This window comes from Leptonychotes weddellii, chromosome 5 (assembly GCF_054177405.1).
Source record: "Leptonychotes weddellii isolate Sample4059 chromosome 5, ASM5417740v2, whole genome shotgun sequence".
Lineage (NCBI taxonomy): Eukaryota > Metazoa > Chordata > Mammalia > Carnivora > Phocidae > Leptonychotes > Leptonychotes weddellii.
In genome coordinates this window covers 15,123,026-15,144,053 of record NC_138373.1, presented here as the reverse complement: position 1 = coordinate 15,144,053, position 21,028 = coordinate 15,123,026, and the positions used below count along the sequence as shown (strand labels likewise).

General features: G+C 55.9%; 2 protein-coding genes across 3 annotated transcripts in view; one reads left to right on the top strand and one right to left on the bottom strand.

Annotated features, from left to right (window-relative positions):
• ITGAL (integrin subunit alpha L) overlaps window positions 1-13,820 on the top strand; it is a 38,763-nt gene extending 24,943 nt beyond the window's left edge. For both annotated transcript variants that reach the window (XM_031033174.2, XM_031033176.2), the window contains exons 21-31: window positions 79-220; window positions 2,089-2,199; window positions 2,536-2,615; window positions 2,714-2,800; window positions 4,309-4,384; window positions 8,860-8,973; window positions 9,233-9,289; window positions 9,386-9,484; window positions 9,888-9,983; window positions 10,661-10,771; window positions 12,557-13,820. In XM_031033174.2, coding sequence (XP_030889034.2) covers window positions 79-220; window positions 2,089-2,199; window positions 2,536-2,615; window positions 2,714-2,800; window positions 4,309-4,384; window positions 8,860-8,973; window positions 9,233-9,289; window positions 9,386-9,484; window positions 9,888-9,983; window positions 10,661-10,771; window positions 12,557-12,730 — 1,147 coding nt within the window. In that variant the 3' untranslated portion in view covers window positions 12,731-13,820. The remainder of the gene's footprint in view (window positions 1-78; window positions 221-2,088; window positions 2,200-2,535; window positions 2,616-2,713; window positions 2,801-4,308; window positions 4,385-8,859; window positions 8,974-9,232; window positions 9,290-9,385; window positions 9,485-9,887; window positions 9,984-10,660; window positions 10,772-12,556) is intronic.
• Window positions 13,821-17,600: 3,780 nt separating this feature from the next.
• ZNF768 (zinc finger protein 768) lies at window positions 17,601-20,283 on the bottom strand. Its single transcript, XM_006737976.3, has 2 exons — window positions 19,987-20,283; window positions 17,601-19,695 (listed from the first exon to the last, which is right to left on the bottom strand). Exons 1-2 carry the CDS (start codon window positions 20,072-20,074, stop codon window positions 18,125-18,127), a joined length of 1,659 nt encoding a protein of 552 aa, XP_006738039.1. The 5' UTR covers window positions 20,075-20,283; the 3' UTR covers window positions 17,601-18,124.
• Window positions 20,284-21,028: the final 745 nt, after the last annotated feature.

Below are 21,028 nucleotides of genomic sequence, written 5' to 3'. Positions count from 1 at the left end.
TCATGACCTGAGCCGAAGGCAGTCGCTTAACCGACTGAGCCACCCAGGCGCCCACTTTTCCCTGGTCTTGCCCCCCAGATCCAGTGTCCTGCGTCTGACCCCCTCTGCCACCTTCTCTGTGGAGCTGATACTGAATAACTTGGAAGAAGACGCATATTGGGTCCACCTCCACCTGAGCTTCCCCCAGGGACTCTCCTTCCGCAAAGTGGAGATGCGCAAGGTGAGCGCCAAGGCAGGGCCTGCCCGAGGCCTCCCTTGTCCCCACAGCTTCTGCTCCCCTCACAGGGCCTCGGGCAGACAGGACAGCCTGAAGATGTGGGCAGCAGCAGGCGTGCAGAAGCCTTGCGCCCACATCCGGGTTCTCAGCCTGATGGCCACCCTCACCCTCCGTGGGCCTCAGATCCCCCACCAGAGAGGCTGGGGACACCCGCAGGGCTAGCGAGAGGGTCACATGGAATGGAGAATGTGACAGAGGCTCGTGGATCTGGTGACCAAGAAGGTGTACACAGATTTAGTGAGCGCCCTCTCCCTCCATCCTAAAGGGGACCAACGTGTTTTTGCGGGGTGGCCCGGGTTGTTTTATTTTTTATTTTTATTTTTTTAAAGATTTTGTTTATTTATTTGACAGAGAGAGACACAGCGAGAGAGGGAACACAAGCAGGGGGGTGTGGGAGAGGGAGAAGCAGGCCTCCCGCAGAGCAGGGAGCCCGATGCGGGGCTCGATCCCAGGACCCTGGGATCACGACCCGAGCCGAAGGCAGACGCTTAACGACTGAGCCACCGAGGCGCCACCAAGCCTGGGTTGTTTTAAATACAACTTTTACTTTGTTAATTCTCAGCGCTGAAGTAATACGTGATCACCACAGAAAGCTGGAAATCACAGAGAAGTTTAGAGAAGACTGTCACCCCATACTCCTACAACTCAGCACTTACTACTTTTAATATTTTAGTGTTTATCATGCTGTGTATCTACACACATACATATAAATTACGTTGCATATTCATTCATCCTGTACTTGTTTTTACTGATTGGCAATTTGCTCTCCATTTGGTTATTTTTCCTCCTTGGTTTTAAAACAAACGGTTATTGTGGTAAAATATATGTAATAGCAAATGTGCCACTTTAGCCCTTTTCAAGCGTACAATTCAGTGGCACTGAGAACATTCACGATCTTGTGCCACAAGCACATCTGCTTGCAGAATTTTCCCATCATCTCAAACAGAAGCTCTCAATCCATTAAAAGCTGTAATTCCCCATTCCCCACCCTTCGCCCCTGGTCATCTCTCATCTACTCTCGGTCTCTGTGAATTGGCCGATTCTAGATTTTTCACAGACGTGGAATCATAGGATATTGTCCTCTCGTGTCTGTCTTCTTCACTTAGCATGGCATTTGTGAGGTGCGTCCATATGACAGCATGGGCCAATTTGCTTTTTAAGGCTGAGTAATACTCCATTGTATGGATAGACCGCATTTTGTTTATCCGGTCATCTGTCGGTGGACATTTGAATTATTCTCACCCAGCAACATTAAATGCTTCCTCACGGGGCATCTAGTAGAGTGGTGTAGAACTCGAGATCCGGAGTCAGACAGACCTGTGTTCACTTTCCTACCAGATCCCTGCCAGATGACCCAGGGGTGGGACCCGGGGAAGTCACCGGACTTCCCCAAGCCTCTGTTTCCTTCTCGAAGTCCCTCCCCGATCTGAGGCTGAGATCCGTCCTCCCAGATGATGGTGAAGATGAATGGTTCTATGCTGCTTAGCCCAGGATCAAGGCTTGAGCTCACTTTAAAAATGGTTGCTGACTGTGTAGATCTCACTGTATCCTCGCCTGGGATTGTTCAGCGCGCCGAACCATTCCTGGCTCTTTGAACTGTTGGATCACTTCTGGATTTTCACAATTATACATAGCGTTGTGGTGGACATCTTTGAATGAAGCCTCTGGCTGTGCCCCTGATTCCCCCCCTCCCCCTGAGAATATGCCCTGGCAGGGACAGAGCAGGGGGACGTGGGCCCTGAGGGTTGGTGGCCTCCAGGAACCTTGGCCTTGCCCACTAAGAAGTCTGTTCCTTCTCTTCTCACCCCCAGCCCCACAGCCAGATACCTGTGAGCTGCGAGGAGCTTCCCGAGGTATCTGAGCTTCTGACCAGGATCCTCTCTTGCAACGTGAGCTCTCCCATCTTCAGAGCAAGCAGCTCGGTGAGTGCCTCAAACCCCGAGGAGCCAAGCCGCCGCCGAGGGGCTCTGGGCTGAGGTAGGGAGGGAAGGGTGCAGGTGATGGGTAAAGAAGCTCCCCCCTCCTACCCCAAAGGGAATGACAGCTTGGACTTTGGAATCAGACAAACCTGGGGTTGGGTTATTCATTTTGTGACCTTACACACGACTTAAATGTTTGGAACTTTGGATCCTCATCTGTACAATGGGGATAAAACACCTATTTATGGGGCTAAATAACAGTGGTCCCCGGTCTCACAGCAGTTGGGCTTGGGGGCCCTGAGGTGCTTCCCTCCTCATTGCCCTCTCCTCCCCTGCCAGGTTGTCATCCAGGTGATGTTTCATACGCTGCTGAACAGCTCCTGGGGGGACTTTGTCAAGCTGCACGCCAATGTGAGCTGGTGAGCAGGCCCCAGGCAGGCGCCCCGGCTCGCAGACGGCCACACGGTCCTGGCCACGCGCTTCTCCTAACACTGGCCTCTGCCTTGCCCCCGTGTAGTGACAATGAGGACTCAGACGTCTTGGGGAACAACTTGGCCGCCACCAGCATCCCCGTCCTGTACCCCATCAACATCCTCACTGAGGAGTAAGTCCTGAGCCGCCCACCAGCCCTTTCCTCCCACCTCCACCTCCCCCACCCAGGGCTCAGCCTTGCCCCCCGGGGCTCTCCTTCAGAGCCTCCTCCTTTCCTCTGGCCCCCCAGGGGTAATTAGAACTGATTCCAGCCACAACCCCAAGAGTTTTCAACACCCCAAAGAGTGGAGGCCCTTTAGGAGTTCTGAGATCAATGGTTTACTGATGGAAGAAAAAGCACACGGAGTGTTGACCTTATTTCAGACACTGTGCTCGCTACAGTGCACAGCTGGGGCCTCCCCTGGAGCTTTCAGCCCCTCAGGGGGCAGCTGTGCCTCTCTCCACGTTACCAGGGAACAGGCAGGCTCAGAGAAGGGAGGAACTCACTCAGAGTCTTACGGCTAGGAAGCACTGATGCTGGCGTCCGAATTTGGGTCTGTCTGACTCCAAAACCCCGTGCTAGATGCCTCCCGCTTCCTGGGGGCCAGGAGCGCTGGGAGAGAGAAGGAGAAACTGTTCACAATGGTTCTTGCCCACAGAGAGCTCATAGTCAGGTAGGAGAGGCCAAGTTCACGCGTACACAGAATCAGTAAGTCTCACAAGGTTATGGTGGGAAGGACCCATGGGAATCCCCAGTTGGATTTTCTCATTTACAGAAAAGAGGATGAAGCCCGAAAAGCAGAGTAGCTTTCTCAGGTTGGCTCAGTGAGAGGGGGACAGGGACAGTGACTGAGCCAAGGTCTCTGGTGCTTTTGAAGGCAAATGCCAAACACAATGATATTATCTGGAGTGCGATATGAAATTAGAGCCAGGAGAGGTGATTTGGGTTGGAGGAGTGATGGGAGGGTTCATGGAGAGGTGGGGGCTTAAACTGGGGTCTGGGGAATGAGGGGGTTCAGATAAGGGCCAGGGAGGAGGAAGGACGTTCTCCCGAGAGAGAGAGAGAAGAGCATAGACGAAGCAGCAAGCAGTGGGGTAAATTTGGGGAGCAGGGAGCACGCAGGCGTGGGGGACAACAGGTGTGTGTGGGGTGCAGCGGGCAGGACTGGACATGGGGGGCTGTGGGCCTGACCCTTGCGGGCAGCAGGGGGCCATTGGCGGATTCCGAGTAGGCAGGTGGCAGGATCAGACAGTGACGTTAGGAAGGTCATTGGAAGGATGGGATGGCGAGGAAGCCAGAGGCTGGTGCCATTATGTGGGAGATGAAGGACCCAGAGGACAGTGGAGACCCTCTTGAGGTGGGGACCCTGTGTGGCGGGGAGCACACAGCTCCAAAGGCACATCCGCCTGGGTTCCAGCCCTGGCCCTCCACGGCAGGACGCTGGGCAACAGACAGACCCCTTCCACGAACCTCACTTTCCAAAGGGAAACAGCAGAGCGCTGGAAGGTTACATGAGAGCAAGGCTGCGTGGTCCCTGGGGGGTTCCCTCAGAGGCTTCCCCTGGCCCGGGCCCCTGCCCTGCTGGAGATTGGGTCCTTGTCTTCTCCTCTTTCTACCTCTGCTCTTCCCTCTCTCCACAGCAAGGAAAACTCCACACTGTATGTCAGCTTCACCCCCAAGGGTCCCAAGAGCCACCTTGTCAAACACTTCTACCAGGTATGAACCTCCGTGTGAAAAGGCCCTTCTGGGTCACACGGTTTCCAGCCCCATCCTGAGGAAAGCGTGGAGGCTGCAGAGACACGAGCCTCATCCTCGGCGAACCCGGCGCCCTCCGCCTCATCCCGTGATCCTTTCTAGAGCTCCTCACAGCCCCCACGGAAGTGCTTCCAGCTCATTTCCAGCACTGGATCCTTTGTGGGATCGCAGAGCTTGAGAGCCAGAAGCACTCTGAGAGAGAACCTAGATTTTCATTCACACGTTCAATGAGCCACAGTTCTAGTCTAGGTACTTTTCTCTTACCTAAGTCCGTCAGGGCCCCTGACCCAGTTCTCTGCCTGGTGCTTTATAGATGTGACCCCCTCCCCTGTGATTCTCACCCCAGAAGGTAGAGGCGTGGCCATTCCCAGCGTGCAGATGAGACATCCACAGCACAGAGAGGCCGAGTAACTTGCCAGGTTACCCAGCCACTTAAAGGGGAAAGGTCAGATTCCAGCACTTATTGGAATACCAAATTTCATGTGTTTAACCTCTGTGTTAATGATCTGTCACTTCTCATGCCATATGCTCGGAGCTGTAATAGCAATCTTCATGGGAACAAAGAAGAGGGAGGCCAGCCCCTGAGACTAAAGCTCCAGGAGTCTAAGGCCTTTTTAGAGGTAACCTCAGAGAGGAGTAGGCACTGACTGCCGAAGGCACTCTTGTTTTCCCATGGAGGAAACTGAGGCCCCAAAGAGAAACTGTCTTTGCCCAAGGCCATGTTGGCGTCAGGGCAGACTGGGGCAGGAACCCAGCAGGAAAGGGACCCCAGGCAGGTAGCCCGTTTAGAACAGAGGCTGGAGCCATCTCCTCTGGAATAGATGATGGAGGAGAGGGGCCCTTGGGGAGGTCAGATGCCCATTTGCATAGAGAATGGCCAGTAGGGTTGGTTTCTAGTGCTGTTCGCTGGGATGCCTCTGGGTTCCCCAAGGAGGTTGGCAGACTAGTCCTTCTGCCAGCAGAATAGTGGGGAAGACTTGGACAGGCATGGATCCAAACCCCAACTCTACCCCTGGATATCTGTGTGACCTTGGGCCAAGGGCTTAACTGTCCATGCCTCAGTTCCCTGCTGTGACAAATGGCGTTCGGAACGAGAACTTGCAGGTGTTGTGAGGTTGAAGTGGGGTACTAACTCCCCGTGGAGTGCTTGGCCCGGTGCCTGGGGAGTGGAGGCTGTTAATGGCTGAGGCGGGTCTTGGGCCCCAGCCTGGAGATTCCTCAGCGACTGTGGAAGCCTGCTTCCCTTCTTGCCCCACTCCTCTGGGAACCAACTCAAACCTTTTGCGCTCCCCCCTGCTCCCACACACCCCATTTCTCTCTCTCTCGGGATAGTCATCAGAGCCAGATGCCTCTGGCCACCTCCAGCCACGTCAGCACCCTCCAGCATCTTAAGCTCTGCATTTGGCTCCCTGCCGCCTGGCCCACCGCGCAGTCACTCTTGCTAAAGGCCCTGATGATGTCTGTTTTAACGGAACCCAACTAGGCGTGGGACACTGGGGATCTTTCCCTCTTGCCGGAAGCTCTCCTGTTAGGCCCCTTTTGCCACAGGGAGGTCAGCTGGGGTCTGTTGTGAGCTCAGCGGGCATGGTAATCCAGTGAGAGCTGGGCAGCCGGCCCATGGGGTCTTCTTCCTCATGGTCTCCCTCTCCCCTGGCCGGTTAGGCGCATAGGCTTCAGCCAGACCTGAAATCTTTTTAAAGCTCTGCCATTTCAAGCTGTGTGGCCTTGGGCAGTTTAGTTAACCTCTCTGAGCCTCAGTTTTTCAATTGGTAAAATGGGGATGATAACCGCACCTACTTTGGGTGGGTCCATCATCCAAGGAAGGTGATAGAGCACAGCCCATCCAGTCTCTGGAGGCGCAGCCTGGGTTCAGATGCCCGCTCTGCTCCCCGATCACTTCAGACAGATTCTTCTCCCTGAACCTCAGTCCTCCCCTCTGTGACACGGGGACAGTGCTGCCCGCCACAGACGCCGGCACTCGGCCAGAACCACAGGATGCCCAGCGAGCTGAGCATTCAGCAAATGGCGATCGTTCTTACGTGCGTCTCCCCATGCGCCCCATCTTCACTGCCCGCCCGGCATGCGTTCCCACAGTTCGAGTCCCCCTCCCAGCTCGCAACTCCGCACCACGACCCTCCTGCTCCCCCGGCGCGCCTGGCCCCGCAGCCTGTCACTGCTCTCCGCCCAGATGCCCTCGAGCATCTTTTTCCGCCTTTTAACAGCTTTATGATAGAATGAGATAAAAGTCACAGTCCATACGATTTACCTGCTTTTATTAAAAAAAAGATTTTATTTCAGAGAGAGAGAGTACACAAATGGGGGGAGGGGCAGAGGGAGAGGGAGAAGCAGGCTTCCCGCTGAGCAGGGAGCCCCGAAGCGGGGCTTGATCCCAGGACCCTGGGATCGTGACCTGAGCCGAAGGCAGACACTTAACCGACTGAGCCACCCAGGCACCCCTGATTTACCTGTACAGATCAGGGGCACCTGGGTGGCTAAGTCCCTTAAGGGTCTGACTTTGGCTCAGGTCGTGATCTCAGGGTCCTGGGATTGAGCCCTGAGTCGTGCCCCCTGCTCGGCGGGGAATCTGCTTCTCCCTCTCCCTCTCTCTCTGCCCCTCCCCCTGTTTGTGCTCTCTTTGTCTCTCTCTCAAATAAGTACATAAAATCTTTTTAAAAAAATAATAAAGCATACGGTTCAGTGGCTCTTAGTATATTAGTAAAGTTGTACAATCATCACCACAATCTAATTTTAGAAGATTTTCATTATTCCAGAAAGAACCTTTATGTAGGGGAGGAATCCTACAGTATGGGGTCTTTTGTGACTGGCTTCTTTGAGTTCGCATGGTGTTTTCAGGGGTCATCCGCGTTGTAGCCCGGGCCAGTTCTATATTCTTTTTTATTGCCAGATAATATTACATCGTGAGGTAGGCCGAGCTAGATTTGTCCGGGCGTCAGCTGGTGGGCATCTCGGTGGTTTCCACTTTTTGGCTTTTATAGACCGTGTTGCTTGAACGTTCCTGCACAAGTTTTGGTGCAGACACGTTTTATTTATCTTGGGTATATACCTAGGAGTGCAATTGTTCCTCTTGAAGCTTTGTCTCAACATGTTCTAAACCAAATGTATCACTTTCCCCTAAGCCAGCATCACCGGAGGGGTGCTCAAGAGCACCCTTTTCCTCAAGCAAAACTTCCAAGTCTGGGTGAATTTGTCCTTCCTCCGTGCCGGGCCCCCCTGCCTCCTCAACTTCTATTCCGTATTCCCTTGTCTCCTTGGCCCCCACTACTGTTCAGACTCAGGTTCCTCTCTCTCTTACAGCTGTTGGCACAGGCTGCCAGCTTGGATCTCGGCCTGCCTTCCCCACCCCTTTCCGTTCTGGGCCTGGCGTGAGGGAGCCCCCCAGAGCCTGCCCTCCTTAGCTGTCTTCCGTGACTCGCCTTGCCTAGTTGAGGGTCCCCTGATTTCTGGCCTTAGGCTTTCTGGGCACACAGTCTCACCCCAAGTCTCCTTTCCAGACGTATGTCCTACCTCCTCTCTGTCCCAGGCCCCCTACCTCCCGCTGTGTCACACTCGCCTGGTGCTGTCCTGACTCCCCACATTTTCGCTTCCTGAGTGCCTTCCACCATCTTCATCTGTTCCAGTCCTCTCTGTCTTCCAGGTTAAAGTCAAATGCTGCCTCTGACGTTAGGCCTTTTCAATTTAACATACCTGATCTTTTTCAAGCGTCCACAAATGTTTGTCGAGTGACTAATGGTAGAACCTCTCCAACTGGATATTAGTTTCCCTGTTTGGCCTCCCTGAGCCGTGGCTCCATGGTGCTACTCCTGAGTCACTTTCTTCTCCGATTCTGGGTCTCCCAGGCCTCGCACAGTTGGCCCTTTCATCTAAAAGGTACTCAGGACTTGTTTCTTAAATCAGTTCAGTGCCCTCGCCAAAGTGAGTCCTTCCCAACCTGCATTGTGCCAACAATTTTTGCATCTATCCTTGTTAAATGCCCTTTGTTCTTTCTTTCGCTCATTCAGGCATCGATTTTTCTGGAGGCCTGCTGTGTGCTAAGTAGTGTGTCAGGCAGCAGGGAATTGCTAGGGAAAGAAGCCACAGGGGCTGCCCTCACGGAGCGTGCAGTCCGTGGACAGACAGACCCACGTCCTGCTGGGAACGGGCAGTGCTGTGGGAACACATGGCGGGGTAGCCGCGCTCCCCTGGGGGCGTCAGCCGAACCATCAGAGATGATACTTGAGTGGTACCTTGCCGGGTGTGCGAGGGTCTGCCCCGAGGAGAAGGCAGAGGGGCATAGGTAGCCCGCGCTGGCCTGACATCTCCCCCACGCGTCCCTCGGGCCTCAGCCAGTGAGGATTGCCTCTGGAGGGGTGGTTGGAGGGGCAGCTGGAGGGGCGGCTGGCATTTAGGGCTCTGCGGGCCCGTGTCCTCTGTCCTAGGTGAGGATTCAGCCTTCTGTCTATGACTACAACATGCCTGCCCTGGAGGCCTTGGTTGGAGTGCCGGGGCCTCACAACGAGGGGCCCATCACACACAAGTGGAGTGTGCAGATGGTGAGTACTGCCCAGAGGGGGGAGAGACACCCAGGTCGGTGGGAGTGAGCCCATAAAGGGATACAGATGTGTGGGAAGGGAGTGAGGATGGATGCATCCTGCTGGGCGCAGTGATTTCCGAATCTGCCAAGAGCCAGTGGGAGTGAACTGGGATGCCCCAGATCCGGCAAGTGGGGAGGGAGGCCACGTTCTGGCCTTAAGGGGCCAGCATCCTCTCTCTGCTCTGGACTAACCGAAGGCCCCGTCTCATCATTCCTAGGAGCCTGCTGTGACCTGCCGTCGTGAGGATCTCGAGAGGCTGCCCAGTGTGGCTGAGGTCCGGGCCCATGGGCTCAGAAGTTGGGGTGGGGGCTGACAGAGTGCAGGTGGGAAGACAGGCCTCACTGACCCCTGCTCTCTTCATTCTTGGCAGCCTTGTTTGCCCAGAGCCAAGTTCCACTGCCCACTTGTCTTCAAGGAGGAGATCCTCGTCCAAGTGACCGGGACTGTGGAGCTGGTGGGAGAGATCAAGGTAGCACCTGCTGGCAACAGACGCAGGGGGTGGGGAGAGCCCGAGGGCTGAGCTGTGGGCTTCCCCACCAGATGGGCTTCCTGCATTTTTCTCTAGTACCCGGATGCAAAGCCCTGATATTTCCACAGCGGCAGATGAAAGAGAACCATGATTTGCTTGAAATTTGCAGGGCTGTTTTCATGGGTCTATGGAGGGTTCTTCTGGGTTCTCTGTAGGAAAACTTTCCTTCCAGCCGTGGGACGTGGCCCATTAGGATGCTACGGTAGAGAACTCAGAAGCCGTGGTGCACCCCACTGCGGCCCCTTCTCCTCGGCTTCTCCCCCTCAGTCGAGGTGGGGTGCAGAGGTCAGTGGGCTCTGCTCCTTGTTCCCCTGGCCTGACGTCTCCCCCACCCCTCCCGCAGGCCCCCTCCATGTTCAGCCTCTGCAGCTCCCTCTCCATCTCCTTCAACAGCAGCAAGCATTTCCACCTCTACGGCAGCAATGCCTCCCTGGCCCAGGTATGGCTTTGCCTCCTCAGAAGCTTCGGGAACAGAGGGCAGCAGAGGGCTCCGTGGAGCCCCAGGGCAGAGCTGGAAGAGCTGACCCAGAAGCAGGAGGGCCCCGTGGGAGGTGTGGGCTGGGCCCAGAAGGAAGAGCTTCCCGGCGCTCAGAGCTGTGGGCCTTGGCGAAGGCCGTGCTGGATGCCGTGGGCGCCCCGCCACCGCTTGGCAAGCGGGCCCCACGGTCACCCGTCTGAGACGTGTCAGGCAGAGATCAATTCGATGGCAGCTCAGCAAAGGGTACCCACCCCGTGCCCACTCTGAGCATGACGGGCAAGTGCCCGAAGCAGAGCAAGCAGCTCGTGTGGGGGCCCAGGCCACCCAGGCAGGAAGCTCGGAGCAGGGGAAGGGAAGCTGCACCTCAGCCAGATTCTGGAAGGTTTTGCATGCTGAGCTGAGATTCTGGCATTTCATTCTGGGCCCGAGGAAGCCATGTCAGGGCTTCCGATGGGTGGTGTGCACGTTTACCAGCTCACTCGGGCAGCTGCACGGGGAGGTTCACTGGGGAGAGGCGTCCAGGCCAGCCTGGCGGTGTCGGGCCGCAGTCCCGACCAGAAACGCGGCGACCTCGCCGTTCACAAGCATGTCGGAGGTGGGAGAGCCTTCTCCTTACAGCCCCTTCTCTCCTCCTGCAGGTCATCATGAAAGTTGACATCGTCTACGAGAAGGAAATGCTCCACGTGTACGTGCTGAGCGGCATCGGGGGGCTCTTGCTGCTGCTCGTGATTTTCGCTGTCCTCTACAAGGTGGGGGCTGCTGGGAGCCACGCGCCTGCCTGAGACAACCAGGCTGGGAAAGGGGTTTCACGGGGGTCGGGGCGGAGAATGTCAGGATCAGGGAGCGTTAAAGCTAGAGGCGGCCTCAGCCTCCTCCCTCCTTCTACAGATAAGGCTCGTGCGGCCCAAAGAGCAAGGGAGACTTCCCCCCATGCCTCCACCAAGCACTGGCAGAGCCAGGACTGGGGACCTGGGGAAGGGGGCTGCGCCCACATCTCAAGGGCCGGGCCCTGGGACAGAGCGACATCCCACAGACATGGTCCCTGCCTTTGGGGGGCTCACAGTCTAATGGGGGCACACACGTGGTAAGGGCTCCACTCAAGGGCCTTTGTGCTGGAGCCTCACTTAGGCTGGGGGAGTCCGGGAAGGCCTCCCAGGAGAGGAGGCATTTGAGTTGGGATTTGAAGGAGGAGTCGCCAGGTGAAGAATGCCAGAGGGCAGATGTTCCAGATGAAACCCTCAAATAGTCCAGCAAAAGACAACGCAGAAAATCGCTTTCTTCCTGTTGCACTCCCAGAGGGTTGTTGCTAACAACCATTCGGTTTCTGTTCTTCCAGGTTCTAATTTTGTTGTTTAAATATGTGTATACGTGTGAGCATGAGAGAAACAAAGAGAAAAGTCAGTGTTTGTGTACACAGGTAGAAAACGTAAATGGGGGGCGCCTGGGTGGCTCAGTCGTTAAGCATCTGCCTTCGGCTCAGGTCGTGATCTCAGGGTCCTGGGATCGAGCCCCGCGTCGGGCTCCCTGCTCGGCAGGGAGCATGCTTCTCCCTCTCCCGCTCCCCCTGCTTGTGTTCCATCCCTCGCTGTGTCTCTGTCAAATAAATAAAATCTTAAAAAAAAAAGAAGAAAACGTAAATGGAAGGATACCATATAAACTGCTTGGGAGCTTGTATATCCCGCCGGATACTCTGTCTTGCTGTCTCTCCGTGTGAGCACAGTCAGATGCACCTCTTATTCTTTAACCTGGCTGGTTTGCTGCTGTCTGGATGGCCCACCTTTTATTTAGACAAGATCCCCACTGATAAGCATTTAGATTGTTTGTAATTTCTACCTATTTTTTTTAAAGATTATTTATTTATTTATTTGATCGAGAGAGAGAGAGCAGAGCAAGGGAGAACACAAGCGGGGGGAGGGGCAGAGGGAGAGGGAGAAGCAGACTCCCCACTAAGCAGGGACACCCCCCCCCAACTTGGGGCTCCATCCCAGGACCCTGGGATCATGACCTGAGCCAGAGGCAGATGCTTAACCCACTGAGCCACCCAGGCGCCCCTAATTGCCACCTATTTTAAACAGTGACCAAAAATGGCTCTTGGCTCCCACATCTTTGCACACTTGTCCAAAACTTCTTTAGAATTAATTCCTGGAGCTGGAATGGCTAAGCCAAAGAATATATACGTTTTGGGGGAAAAAAAAAAAAAAAGAATACGTATGTTCTGAGCTTTCAACAGAGAGTACGTGGCCCATACGAAGCACCATGTAAGCGCAGGCTATCGCTGTTAGTATTCCCGGATATTGACAGACCGCCCACCCCAAATATTGGTCCGTGACATTTTGATGAGCCTGAAGAATAAACTGTTAAACATACAGCTTTTCAACATACTGCCAGGAAGCTCGCCCCGTCCCTGGAGAGGATACCATGCACCCGTGGCACGCACGACTCATTACCATGAAGGGTGCTTTGATGTTTTGCCGAGGCCGATTGGTCCAGAGTGTTCCATGGACTTTCCTCACTCCAGTTTTGTCTTCCTGCAGTTTGGCTTCTTCAAACGGAACCTGAAGGAGAAGATGGAGGCTACTGCAGAAGCTTCCAATGGAATCCCTAGAGAAGACTCTGAGAAGCCAGTGTCCGAGGAAGAGACTGGGGACCCGGGCTGCCTAGAACCCCTCCACAAGGAGGAGGCCCAGGATGGGGACGGCAAAGACTGAGGCCCCAGCCTGACGCAGAGGGCCCACGACTGGACTCGGGATGCCGGCTGGCCCTCGGCCTCTACCTATGTCTCGCTGTGTGTCTTCGGGCAAGTCACTGCCCCCACCTGGGCCTCCGTGTTGCTGTCTGGAACATGGCGCTCACTCCTGCCTGCCTGCTCTGCGGGCTCATGGTGAGGGCCCCTAAGGGATGGGCGGGCAGGCCACAGAGGGGAGGCCTTGTCATGGTCAGCTGGCTCTGGCTGGCCCCAGTCCTTCTTAGTATCCTCCCCTGGAAGACAGTATGTGCTCTAAATCTGGAAAAACTGTCATCTCAGGACCTAGTGACTCTCCCGGCCCTCACACCCACCTGCCCTTGGATGTCCCCAGAGGCCTCAGACTCCCAGAACCTTGCCCTTCACTCTCTCCTGCCCGGAGTCCTGTCAGCTTTCCGTGTGCTGCCGGAGAGCAAACCTGATCCGTGTCACTACTTTGCTCTGGGGCTGGAGACCAAGTTCCTGAGCATGCCTTCCAGAATCTGCAGAATATCCTTAACATGCCAGTGCAAATTCGGGCCTCTGTTGCCTTCCTGGCCTCCTCCAGAGACTCCCCACCTCCCTTCCTGAGCTCCAGTTACACCAGCCTTCCTCACGAGCCAAGCTCCTTCCTGTCTCACTGCCTTCACCCAGACTGCTCCCTCTGCCTGGAACATTCCTGCACTCTCCTTCATTGCGTGGATCATGTTCGCTACTTAATGCTCATCTCTCAAATCCAGCCATGGACTCCATGGGGGTAGGGACCGTACCAGTCATGTTCACCTTGGTAACATCACAGAGCCAGGCACACAATTTTACCGAACTAGGGAGGGTGCCAGCGGGAAGATGGAGAAAACGTTTGGGTGGGCCCATGGCATCTCCACCCTTCAAGGCTCGGTCTTTCCCTGGGCTCTGGCGTCCTTGCTCCACAGCCCCCAAGGGGACGCCCCACGCCCCACCGTGGCCCCCACCGGGAGGCTGTGAGCTCAAGGCACCCGCCATGTCTGTCCACCCGGCTCCTGGCACCAAACACAGTGCCTGCCAATGTTTACCCAATAAATGTGAAAATCCGTCCAGTTTTGTGATGTTTTTATGCTGGTGCCCCATTCTGGCCTGGCTCAATTAAATGAACATTTCCTTCTCAACCCTTTCTCTAAGTGGGACCCAAACAGCTCTTCTCTTTTATCTTTTCTTTCTTTTTTCTTTTTCTTTTTTGTTATGACAACCCTCAGAGACTGACCTGCATAAGGCATTGACAATTCATTAAGGTGTGAGAATAGACCCTCCCTGGCCTTTTTCTAAAACAACAATTGGTGGGGCTTGATCCGGAGGCCCCCACCTTTAGGAGGGACAGAGGGGCTCCTCGCTGCTGCCCTCTTGTGGTCAGTAGGACCCTGGGAGGGATGGGGGGGAAGGGGCAGAATATGGAGTAATTTTCAGCCCAGCCCTCTGGGTCCAGCACTGGGAGCTGAGAAGCAACATTCCGTCTCCCAAGCAGTGACCTTTGAGGGGTCCCTTCTGCTTGCAGGGTGTAAGCGAACATTCTCGAGCCTGGCACACAAGACCCAGAACAGTATTTCAAAGCCTGCCGGCCTCTTCCACCTCCTCAACCCCCTTCTGGTCCAGCACCCAAGGAACCATGGGGTTGGCTCATAAGAAAGACCTCAGGAAGGAAGAAGTGAGGCCCATTTTCCCAGAGAGGGGGAAAAATGTTCTAATGGTCAGAAATACCACAGAAATGCTAAAAGTGCATGAAGTTATCTGTAGGTCTCGTGAAGCCCGTCGGCTTTTATGGATTCATGCAGTATTTCTTTTCTTTTTTTTTTTTTTAAGATTTTATCCATTCATTTGAGAGAGAGAGAATGAGAGAGAGCACATGAGAGGGGGGAGGGTCAGAGGGAGAAGCAGACTCCCCGCAGAGCAGGGAGCCCGACGTGGGACTCGATCCCGGGACTCCAGGATCATGACCTGAGCCGAAGGCAGTCGCCCAAACAACTGAGCCACCCAGGCGCCCTCACGCAGTATTTCTTGAGAGTTCTGTGTCAGGGCCTGCTCTGTGCCCCGAGGGCACGGTGATGAATGTGACAGACAAGTCCCTGCCCCCAGGAAGCATCACCCCAGTGGGAAAACAGAGTGAAAAGGTAGAAATGTCATTCCACGTGGCGGAGGGGTTGTGAAGAAGATAAAGCAGGATAGCAGGCTGGAGAGTGATGGGGAGGGTCCTCTTACGTCGCTGATGCTCTGTGACAGACACCCAAAAAGTGAACATTTTCATCAGGGTTGGGAGCAAAATAGCACAGAAAATCTGGGAGGTTCATTTCAGGAACAGACCTGCCCAGGAATCTATATCCCCGCTCCCTTAAGAGCCCCCGTCCTCAATTACCCACATGTCCTTCCCCGCCCCTGTCTTTGCAAATGCTGTTCCCCTTGCCAGCCTGTCCAATTCCAGCCCCTTTCTATCCTTTAAAATCTTCCTACTTCAAAGCACTCTCAAGCTTTTCTCATCCCCTCGGTTCCTAGACAAAATGACCCATTTCATCTTCACTTTATACCCCTTTAGTACACATAACACGGTGTGGGCTCCTCCCTCAAGACTGGGAGGTTCTAGAAGGCAGGATTCAGTCTTTGCTCACTTGTGTTACCAACACTGAACCCTCCCCAGGGCTGGCAACAAAGAAGACATTCAATAAGTGTTTGATTCAGTGGCCTTCACATGTTTAGGGCTCAGGACCTCTTTATGCTCTTAAAAATTAAAGATCCCCAGAGTTTTTGTCTATATGGGTTATATCTATTGGTGTTTGTTCAATTAGAAATTCAAATGGAGAAAAATTTAAAACATATGGACACCCAAGTCCACATTGCCCACAAGCTGTCCGAATGATGACATATGTTCTCACAGGCCATGTAGCCTCTGGAAAACACCGTCCTCGTGGCACAAAGTGAAAAAGTAACACCTTAGTATCATTGGGAAAATAGTCAAAACTAGTCAGGTTTGAGTCCAGGCTCTGCTGCTTCGCAGCTGTGCCAGGTGGGGCCACTACTTACCTTCTCTGGGACTCATTTCTTCATCTGTAAAATGGGAATGATAACTGTATATCCCTCAGAGCTATTGTGAACATGATATAACACTTGCAAGTGGTCTAGAACTTTTGGGAGCACATCTGTGCTTGATAAAGGTGGGGAATAGAAATGGTTTAGTTGTGGGGATGCCTGGGTGGCTCGGTTGTTGAGTGTCTGCCTTTGGTTCGGGTCGTGGTCCCAGGGTCCTGGGATCGAGTCCTGCATCGGGCTCCCTGCTCAGCGGGGAGTCTGCTTCTCCCTCTGCCTGCTGTTCCCTCTGCTTGTGCTCGCTCTCTCTCTCTCTCTCTGACAGATAAATAAATAAAATCTTTTTAAAAAAATGGTTTAGTTGTGGAGCGCCTGGCTGGCTCAGTCGGTGGAGCAGGCGACTCTTGATCTCGGGGTCATGAGTTCAATCTCCACGTTGGATGGAAAGATGACTTTTTAAAAAAATGGTTTAGCTGTGCAGGACGATGTGGTCAAAGCGGCATGCTGGACTGCAAAAGACCTGGCACTGGAGTCCTAGTTCTTTGCGGTGACCTTGAGAAAGATGCATGCCCTTCTTGGGCTGCTTTGCCCCACCTGGGATCTGAGGGAACCTCAGGAGCTGTTGTGTGGAAGAGAGGGGTGGCGGCCGAGCAGCTGAGGCCCCCCTCACTTGACCTGCTTTAAATGCTAAGGTTCATAAGTAGCATGCAGGCTCCTTTATCAATTCAGCACCACAAGCACCATGCCCAGGGCCCCCCGGCTTTCAATGGCCTACAAACATGTTTGGGAGCTGAAAAAAAAACAGCTCCAAAGTACAAAAATTAAGTTGTATAATTGAAATGTGTTAAAGTAAATGTCTACAAATGTAATATGTCAGGTAGTCAAATGCAGTTCTATCTAACATCTGTAGGTTACATATATGAACTATATGAAATATGGAGTATTTTAATATTTGAAATTATGTGTGGTAGGGTATCTGTACAAAAATGTGCATAAAGTTTACAAAGGTCTTTAAAAGACCAAGAGATTTTACTTGAAAAATAATGTCAATAAGGTCAAGGCGGGCCACACCCCAGGATCCCACAGACTCACCGCTAACACCGACTCGCCATTCTTTCCTGAGAGCCACGTATTAGGAGGGCTGAGGCTCAGATAGGAAAGAAAAGTAGGATAAAGGCAGGGTGGGAGCAGGGTGATCCCAATAGGCCCAGGGGTCCTAAAAAAGAGGCAGAGGTGTGGCAAATCAGGCCCAGCCTGGTGGGTTGGTCTTAAAGGCTAGAGCTGTTTAATCCTCTCACTGGGTCCCCTATGTGCCCCCTTCAGGTGGGGTCGGGACTGCAGGCACTCTTTGTGGTTCTGGGCACTCGGGGTCCGCACAAAGTGATGGCCGGAGGTTCCGGCTGGGGAGGGGAGAGGAGGATGGCACAACTAGACGCAGGGAGCCAAAAAGAGATGGAACACAGGCTCTATGCCTGGCTATGAGAACAGGGTCTGTTCTCTGGCCCAAGGACAGACCCTCTCTCTGTGTTTGGTAAAAGGGATAACCCACAAAGTCGAAGGCTTTCTCACCCCTCCCACACTGGGCTCCCTGTGTGTTTGTGCAGGATTCAAAGCATGAGACAAAACTTGGGGATATATGGGCGGGTCACGTCTCCTGAGCATCAGATTCTAAGATTCCAGGGAAACTTGGAACATAAAAGCGCTTCCCAGACAGGACCCTACGGCTTCACTGGCTCGGTGTACTTATCACCGAAGTGTTTCCCGCTGCCCGGGGCACTGCCCCTGCACACATTTTAAGGACAAGTCTCTTTTGCCACATAAAGGTTTTTATTGAACTCAAATTCAGGGGCTCCAAAGCCTGAGGAAGACAAGGGAGGCTGGGGTTTGCACTGAGGCCCAAGCCCCACCCCAGGGCCCACTCCCCACCCCACCTACCCTCACCCCTTCCTGACTCAAGGAGGGTCTCAGTAGCTACCAATCTAAGCTACCCCACTCTAATTAAGTAACCCTCCCCCCTCCCCCCCAACCCCCGCCTAGCGCTTTGCCACGCCAGGCACCTACCGAGGGGCATGCTGCCGCCGAGGCCAGCTCTCTGCTGACCTCTCTCCTGGATCTCTCCCAGAACCTCCCACTGCCTGCCTGGCCTCTCTCCAACCCCTCTTCATAGCCCATTTCCCATAAGTCTCCAGGGCACGTAACTTCCGGCCCCCTGGCCCTAGACTCCTCCGTCCTCCCCCCAGCTTTCCCACTATCCCCTCTAAAGGTTTTTCTCTAGCTCCCTGGCCCCTTCTCTTGTGCCCACCACCTCCCCACCCCCGGGCGGGGCCCCAGGTCAGCGCCGGCCGGCTGCGTGGGTCCGCTGGTGGCGGATGAGGTCGGAGCTCTGCGAGAAGGCCTTTCCACAGTCATCGCACTTGTAGGGCCGCTCGCCGCTGTGCACCCGGTGATGCTGCAGCAGCGTGGAGGAGCGGCAGAAGCCCTTGCCGCACACGGCGCACCGGTAGGGCCGCTCGCCCGTGTGCGAGCGCTGGTGCTGAATCAGCGTGGACGAGCGGTTGAAGGTCTTGCCGCAGTCGGGGCAGCTGTAGGTGCGGCCCGGCAGGTGCGTGCGGGCGTGGATGGCCAGCACCGAGCTCTGGCCAAAGCGCTTGCCGCACTCAGGGCACTTGAAGGGCTTCTCGCGGGCGTGGCTGCGGGCGTGGGGGATGAGGGCCGAGCGCTGCGAGAAGCTCTTGCCGCAGATGCCGCAGCTGAAGGGCCTCTGCCCGGTGTGCACCCTCTGGTGACTACGCAGGGACGAGTTCTGGCTGTAGCACTTGCCGCACTCGGGGCAGCTGTAGGGCCGCTCGTGGCTGTGGGTGCGCTGGTGCCGCAGGAGGTAGGAGCTGTCACCGAAGGCCTTGCCACAGTGCGGGCACTTGTAGGGCTTCTGACCAGAGTGGGTGCGCTGGTGGCGAAGCAGGTAAGAGCTGTCGGCGAAGGCCTTGCCACAACGGGGACACTTGTAGGGCCGCTCGCCCGTGTGGGTGCGCTGGTGTTTGATGAGGTCAGAGCTCTGGGAGAAGGCCTTGCTACAGACCTCACATTTATAGGGCTTCTCACCCGTATGGATGCGCTGGTGCTGGATCAGGGTGGAGCCCCGCCCGAAGCTCTTCCCGCAGATGCCGCAGATATTAGGCCGAGGGCCCTGCCCACCCCTGGCCCGGCCACCCCGCCTGCCTGGCCCCCGAAGGGCCCCTGTCAGGCCCAGGGGATTCTGGAGCATCTCAAACTGGGGTGTAGCCAGCAGGGCCCCTGTGGGCATCTCAAAAGGTGGCCCTAGGGGCAGGCCCCCTGTGGGCTGCTCCCCAAACCCCTGGGTGAAGGAGTCCAAGGGGTGGACTCCCAAGGGGATGCTCAAGGGATTCTTTTCCTCAGGATTGAGAAGCATCTCTGCACCTTCCTGAAATTTGGAACTTTGAGCTTCAAATTCAGGGCTTTGGGTTTTGAACTCAGGATTCTGGGCCTCATATCCCGGGCTCTGGGATTCACACCCAGGGCTCTGGGGTCCATACCCAGGGCTCTTGGGTTCATACCCAGGGCTCCGGGGTTCATATCCAGGGCTCTTGGGGTCATACCCCGGGCTTTGGGGCTCATACCTAGGACTTTGGGGTTCAAACTCAGGGCTCTCTGATTCAGGGCTTCTGGGTGCAAATTCAGGGCTTGGGGGCACAAACCCAGGGCTTCGGGACTCAAAACCTGGGCTTTCAGGCTCAAACCTGGGGCTCTGGGGTTCAAACTCGGGGCTTTGTGGCTCAAACCCAGGGCTCTGGGGTTCAAGCCCAAAGGGTATCTCTTCGACCTCATAGTCCCCAGGGCCTTCTTGTTGAGACATTTCTTCTTCCTCATTCTCACTCATGTTGCCTGCAGGATCAGAGAATTACAGAAAACCCAGATTGTGCGGGGCCTGGAAGGTCATTTGGTCCCACCACTAGTTGCCACAAACCTCTCCCTCCTCCTCCAGCAGGGTCGCTGGCCCTGGAGCAGGTGCTGAAATTCCCACCTCCCCCTCCGCCGACCCAGGACTTCCAGTCCCCGCCCCCGCCTCCTCCAAGTCCCAGGTGTCCCAACCCCCCGCTCTCTTCCCCTCCCACGGCCCACAGCCCCCTCTCCCGCTCCCAGGCACGCTCCTCAGAGAGACGCTCCCTCCCTCACCTTTGAGGGACCCTTCGGGGCTCCCCACTTCGTCAGGACTTTGCACATCCCCGGGCTCAAGGCCCCACGGCGACGCCTCCCGTTCCATCCCCGCCGGCTCCCAGTACGGCGGCGGCGGCGATGGCGGACGATCCTGCGACCAGGCCTGAGTACCCTGAGACCCGGGCCCTCGCCGCCCGCCTGCTCAGCGCCGCCCAGGGGACCCGGCTGCCCAGACCGGGCCCCTGAGGCCGGACGTCTTGACCCCGGGCCTCTCTGGCCGGCCGGGCCCCTCCCCTACCCGCGGCCCCGCCCCCACCCACAAGGTCTCGCCTTGCCCTGGGGCCCTCCAAGGCCCCCGTGCGTCGTGGCCTCGGAGGCGAGGGTCTTCACGACTCGCCCTGCCGCCCCCGGACGCCGCTCCCCGCCCGCGACCCCGCCGTCTGGCCCCCCAGCCCCGGCTGGGCTGCGGCTGTCCGACCCCCTCCCCCCTCCCCCCCGCACAGGAAGTGTCCGTCCGCGGCCAGTTTCCCCCGCTGGCTAGCGCCACGGCCTCTCTAGGAGCGGCTGGAGGTGGAAACTCGTTGGCATTAACCCTGGGCTGGATGGCCCCGGCTTTGAGGTGGGGGATGACAGGGAGCCCTGGAGCCGGCAGGAAAGGCTGGGGTAGTTTGTGTGCTATGTCCTAGGTCTCCGTCCGTCCAGGAGCCTATCTATCCGTCACCCGGGCCCTGCGTCCGTCAGTGCCTGTGGCCAAGGGCGAGGCGACAAGCGAGACCAAGGTCAGCGAGAAGGAGCGACGCTTCCCGGCGCCAGCGGGGGCGGCGTCTAGCTCCCCTCCCCTCCCGGGCCTTGGGGTCAGCTTCGGCCGCGCCTCGGGAACCTAGGCGGACCCCACCCCCAGCCTTGAGCTCCTGAGTCTGGGGCTCCCACCCCCCAACCCGAACTCTACTCCTCCGCACCGGCGCGCCCACCCTCACTCCTCCTGGCCTCCTCCCCTCTCTGCTCCTCCTAATCTCCACCCTACCCACTCGGGGAGGGCTAGCATCGTTGCCAAGGAAAC